Source organism: Ranitomeya imitator, chromosome 1, assembly GCF_032444005.1.
Source record: "Ranitomeya imitator isolate aRanImi1 chromosome 1, aRanImi1.pri, whole genome shotgun sequence".
Lineage (NCBI taxonomy): Eukaryota > Metazoa > Chordata > Amphibia > Anura > Dendrobatidae > Ranitomeya > Ranitomeya imitator.
The window spans coordinates 423,380,590-423,386,948 of record NC_091282.1 but is presented as its reverse complement, the minus strand read 5'-3'; the positions used below and the strand labels follow the sequence as shown (position 1 = coordinate 423,386,948).

Genomic DNA, 6,359 nt, shown 5'->3' with positions numbered 1-6,359 from the left:
TGACACCCTGGAGCATTTTACTAATGCTGGGGTTGCTTTAGCAGCAGTTATTTTGGAAGCATAGTATCAGGCACTGAGAACTAATGTTATAGAGGATTCTATGAGACTCAAAAAAAAATTAGCTGATGTACCCTATAGCACACTTGCATGTTTTCCTTTGGCATCTAAGACCTGGGAGGTATGATATGCCACCCGCTGTTCTCAAACTCATTTATACTTGATTTGCAATTTCTGCTCAGGCTCAGTGACATGCTACTTAAACAATCCGACAAAGGACTAAACCACGTAAAATATGCGTTTTGTGAAATATTCTGCAAATCTTGAAAGGAATGTATCTGTATAGTCATATGAACTCCAGCCGACACAATGACAATTTGCAGAGAAAGCAATACTGGGGTATTATGACGTAAAAGAAGAGCTGTCAGTCATAAGAGGTCAGGTGGGAGGTATGTGGATAGTTATATGAGCAGACAATAGGATGTTTTGAATGTTTCCACATGAAATAACTGCATTCATGTATCTGTTACAGCAGCGGAGTTAACATATTTTCTGTCAGGCGAAGGAACAAACTGAGACTCTATAGCCTGTATGGGCGGGCGGCCCCCAGCCTGTGTAGAGGGGCGGACCACTGGTCCACAGCAAACAGGATTTGCATTATGAGCCTGCTATGGTCATGTCCCTTCAACTTTCTTAGTGGTTGTTGCACCTACAGTTAACAGATACAGATGTCATGTGAAAAGCCACATGCTCTTCCCTGCACACAGCCTCTCATTCTTCCCTGCTTCTTCTCTTCCTTTTCTCTGCCTTTGGTTAGCTTGTTGTGTATGGCAGCTCACTTGCTTCCCATTGCATAATCCAGCCCCCCTCCTCATCCGTGCAAGTGATCAGAAAGAAATCTGGAGCGGTGTCACAGAAGAGCGAGGGGAAGAAAGCCGTGCAGAGCGACGGACGAAGGAAGGGATGCTTGGCTCACTAGATCTGCTGCTCTCCGTCTCTACGAGGAGATTTGTCTGCTAACTCTCTATCCGCGGATATTCATGATTGCGCTGAGAGAGAAGTCTGTCGCCTCACTGCCACCATGCGAGGTAAGCGGGCACTTGGAGGGCGCCAACACTTGAGTTCATCCCAATAGTTTATGGTTCTCTTCCCGTCACTGTTGGTCGGTGCCCCGTCTCCATGCATTGCATTTTTCGAATTACTTTGTGTAGTTGGATGATTACTATGTCTAGCGACCTCAACGCTTCCCATGTGCAGTGCAATTCTTTCTAAAGATATGATGAACCCTCCAAAAAGAATCAGTACTAACTTGTCATTAATTAGTATTTTAATTAAATGATCAGATTTTGTCTACATTTCTATAATGCTTATTGACCCATTATGTCTGATACTTTGGAAAGATTTCGCAACGTAGATTAGGTATCTTACTCAGTATTGGTTGGCCAATATAGTCAAAAAGAAATGAAGCGAAATGCACAAAGTGTACAATATTTGATCAATGTGGTCAATATTTTTCCAATTCTTCCCCAAAATTGCACTGTGTATGGCCACTAAAAGGAAGGACGTTGTTTATGGTAGCACTTGAAATCTGCAGGTTGTATCCAATCACTTACCTGGAAGGGATAGTCCCTTAAGTTCATGTACTGAGTGGCTAGTAAGTGTTTTTAAAGAGAGTCTCCCCTGGCACAATAGCTTTCTTGCTGTTCTACACTCATCTATTGCATTCTATGAGCACTCTGTAGGTTGGATCTCTCTATGTCTGTGCATCCCAATTGAATCAGGCACTTCTTCCAGGTCACTGGCAGCATGATCTCTCCAAGCGGAGACATGTCCACTGGAGCGGTGTTTGTGTGTGGAAGGATGGGGGGTCTGGAGATGCGCACACAGACTTGTTACAATTAATAAAAAGCTGGAGTACTAAACCCAGACTACTTATTTTGCTGATGGCAATTATTGCACTTTATAAGTAGCCCATAGTTTCTGTACATCTATTACAGAATGGAAGATGCTTTGGGTATGTTCTTCGAAGAATACGCGTTGAAGTAACAAAAGTACTTTGTGGCTAGATGGTAATACCCATACATATGATTATAAGAGTGATTTCTCTACCCTTTTGTCTTGTGTTATGTACTAATTTTTATGACAGGTGTTCATTACATAATATCATTACGTGAATCGTTACCGATATCATAACCTAGTTTCTTATACAAGCGCACACTACATAATGGCGGTAACCTAGCACAAGGCTATAGGGCAGCAAATAAGGTATATGTCTCTCTGAATACACATAGCAGACTTTTATTAAAAGCAATAATCTCATATTTTTTATCACTATGTAACAGTTCAATATTCCCACATTCTTCTCTTAACCAGGAGTCATAGAGTCCTAAATAACGGCTCTTTACCTTGTCGAGAACGTGTCATAATTTGGTAATGACAAAATTACGCAACTTCAAAAAATTAGATAAGTTTTACCATTGATGGATAGATTTCGGTTGGCTGTATCTGATCGCTTTAGAATCATAGATGCCCCAATTCATTTCATAAGAAAATCACTGTGTCGTAAACCATCAAAAATTGGTCCCCAAAGATAATAATTGCCTGTCCTATGCACTGTCTGTATCCTGATTTCATTAAGCACTGAAATCACTGGCCATTAGTATTAATGTACTTTACTATTATCAGGTGACTGTTTAGACTACAGAAAAGTTGTTAGCTCCTAATTAAAAATCTGGGTCCCACACTTATTTATTTCCTACCAGCACAATCACAATAGCAGCGAAAGATGCTGATCTGGCACTTATCTCTGGAATAATGCATACAAATTAGTGTGAGGTTGCTTAGTTGAAGGGATTTTGAAGCAATTATAGTAATAAAAAGGATATTTGGATTTAGTGATAATTGTATTTTTGTTGCTTGGCTAAGGAAAAAAAATGACTTGCCAAGGAAAAGAGAGGAAAATAGGGGGATGTTTCCAGTGGTCACTGCACACTTTAATTGCAGAGTTGCACAATATGTTGCCAGTTGAGCATAAGTTTGGTTCTTGATCAATAGGATCGCAAGTAAATTGGTTGTCAAAGTGCTGGACAAGATAAAAGATCTCGTGAGACATAAGAAGCCGAGGCAGATTCATAGGCAGGAGACTCTTTAATAAGTGCCGAAAGGGACAGAACTTGTTCCTCTCTGTGTGCAGGGTCTATCTGCAGATCAATCCATATAGAAATCTGATTTAAATTTAAATATATATATATATATATATATATAATCAGGCAAGAGTAATTTAGTGATGTTATCCAAATATTGTCCATAACGGCTTACTGTCATGTTCAGGTAATGGCTAGATTGTTTGCGACAATTGTTCTTCTCTGATGCACCTTCCCATCCTCACACAAATCTCTCTTTTTGCTGTGTGCAATCAAGTGGATTGTATCAAAAGCTTTGAGCTCACATTCATCCACATTTTGATCCAGGGCCAACATCAAGGATTTTTTTTCATAGCCAGTGGAGTTACAAATACTGTCGAAGGCAAAAATGTGATACCGCTTGTTATTGTTCCTTGTATTGCATTTTGCCCAACATCAATCATGACAGTTTCTTTGGCATCAAAGCCAAGTGATCATGTCTGAACTCCCCTGAATGGGAATGGTGAGAGAGATGTGTGGCATGGTAATAGGTAGACATGGAGAGATAATGTAACTCATTTACACTTCTGGGGGCAACCAGTTCTGATCACTGGTGAACCTGAGGTCCATGGTGTTGAAAACGAGATGCTGGTTCACACTCCATTCACAGGTATAAATCAAGGTAGCTTCTAATATTGTATGTCATAGGTCTAATAGATTTATAATGGCTGTAATCATACGCCTTGGGAAATATCAGTTCTAAGGGGAAGTAAAGTATTCCGTTTATTTTGAAGGACACTTTAAGACATGGCCAATAGAAATTCTCTTCATCCCATTATTATCTCTTTAAATACTAATTTTTGAGTTTCTATACCAAATATATAGCAACAAAATACCCAAATACTACGTTTATAGCTCTTTATAAACACATAATGAGATGGGTAGACCGTCATCAAGGTTCTTTTCAATTGTGTTCATTATATAATGTCTGGGATTTTATTAGCCTAGTAGTATCATTTTTTTTATTTTTTTTAATCAGAATCAAAAGAGTGATTTTTTTCCGTTGATGAACATGATGTAGTGTAGTAGTGCTTAGTTTTTCTCTAGTTTTACATAGGACTACAGGTGAACTCAGTGCACCATGTTAACTCTAGTACTCAATGGTACATAGCCATGTTACATCTGTTTATCTGGAAAGCAATAGAAGATACATTGGAACACCAAGATAATTCTATTACGTAAGATGGACGTGTAAGACTTTCTCCAGTCATCCAATCAGTTATTTCCATTATAAATGTATACGGTATCTGAACTGATGCCCAAGTGTGCTACATTGAGATGTACACAAATTAGTGTTTGGGTGTTCAGGTCATTTGAGTGGAAGCTTATGGATATGTCTCATGTTGGCCCTAGTTGGCAGCCGACCTATAAAATAGCATCTACTGTATCTATCTATCTATCTATCTATCTATCTATCTATCTATCTATCTATCTATCTATCTATCTATCTCATATCTATCTATCTATCTATCTCATATCTATCTATCTATCTATCTATCTATCTATCTATCTATCTATCTATCCCATATCTATCTATCTATCTATCTATCTATCCATCTATCTATCCCATATCTATCTATCTATCTATCTATCTATCTCATATCTATCTATCTATCTATCTATCTCATATCTATCTATCTATCCCATATCTATCTATCTATCTATCTATCTATCTATCTATCTCATATCTATCTATCCCATATCTATCTATCTATCTATCTATCTATCTATCTATCTATCTATCTATCTATCTATCTATCTATCCCATAACTATCTATCTATCCCATATCTATCTATCTATCTATCTATCTATCTATCTATCTATCCCATATCTATCTATCTATCTATCTATCTATCTATCTATCTATCTATCTATCTATCCCATATCTATCTATCTATCTATCTATCCATCTATCTATCCCATATCTATCTATTTATCTATCTATATATCTATCTATCCATTCCATATCTATCTATCTATCCCAGATCTATCTATCCCATATCTATCTATTTATCTATCTAGCCCATATCACTCTATCCATCAATCTATCCATCTATCTTTCTATCTATCTATCTATCTATCTATCTATCTATCTATCTATCTATCTATCTATCTATCTATCTCATATCTATTATCTATCCATCTATCTATAGATCTATCTAATATCTATCTATATATCCCATATTTATCTATTATCTATCAATCTATCTATAGATCTATCTATCTATCTATCTATCTATCTATCTATCTATCTATCATTTATCTATCTATATATCTATCAATATATCTATCTATCTATCCCATATCTATCTAATATCTATCTATTTATCTATCTATATATCTATCTATCCATTCCATATCTATCTATCTATCCCAGATCTATCTATCCCATATCTATCTATTTATCTATCTAGCCCATATCACTCTATCCATCAATCTATCCATCTATCTTTCTATCTATCTATCTATCTATCTATCTATCTATCTCATATCTATTATCTATCCATCTATCTATAGATCTATCTAATATCTATCTATATATCCCATATTTATCTATTATCTATCAATCTATCTATAGATCTATCTATCTATCTATCATTTATCTATCTATATATCTATCAATATATCTATCTATCTATCCCATATCTATCTAATATCTATCTATCTATTATCTATCTCTATATATCTATCCCATATCTATCTATTTTCTATCTATCTATCACATATCTATCTATTATCTATCTATCTTTCTAATATCTATGTATGTATCTATTTATCTATCCCATATCTATCTATCGTCTATCTATCTGTCTATTCCATGTCTATATATTATCTATCTTCTATCTATCTTTCTATCTATCTATCTATCTATCTATCTATCTATCTATCTATCTATCTATCCTGTATCTATCTATTTATCTATATATCTATTTATCCCATATCTATCTATCTATCTATCCATATCTATCTATTCCATATTTATCTATTATCTGTCTATCTATCTAATATCGATCTATCTATCTATCTATCTAATATCGATCTATCTATCTATCTATCTATCTATCTATCACATATCTATCTATTTATCTATTATCTATATATCTCATATGTATCTATCTATTATCTATCTGTCTATCTATCTCATATCTATCTATTATCTATCCATCTATTTATACATC

At 35.5% G+C, this 6,359-nt stretch overlaps 1 protein-coding gene across 1 annotated transcript in view; it reads left to right on the top strand.

Annotated features, from left to right (window-relative positions):
• The first annotated feature begins 480 nt into the window (after positions 1 to 480).
• RORB (RAR related orphan receptor B) overlaps positions 481 to 6,359 on the top strand; it is a 352,234-nt gene continuing 346,355 nt past the window's right edge. The window contains exon 1 of the mRNA XM_069763311.1: positions 481 to 1,085. Within this exon, the coding sequence (XP_069619412.1) occupies positions 1,079 to 1,085 (7 nt within the window). The 5' untranslated portion in view covers positions 481 to 1,078. The remainder of the gene's footprint in view (positions 1,086 to 6,359) is intronic.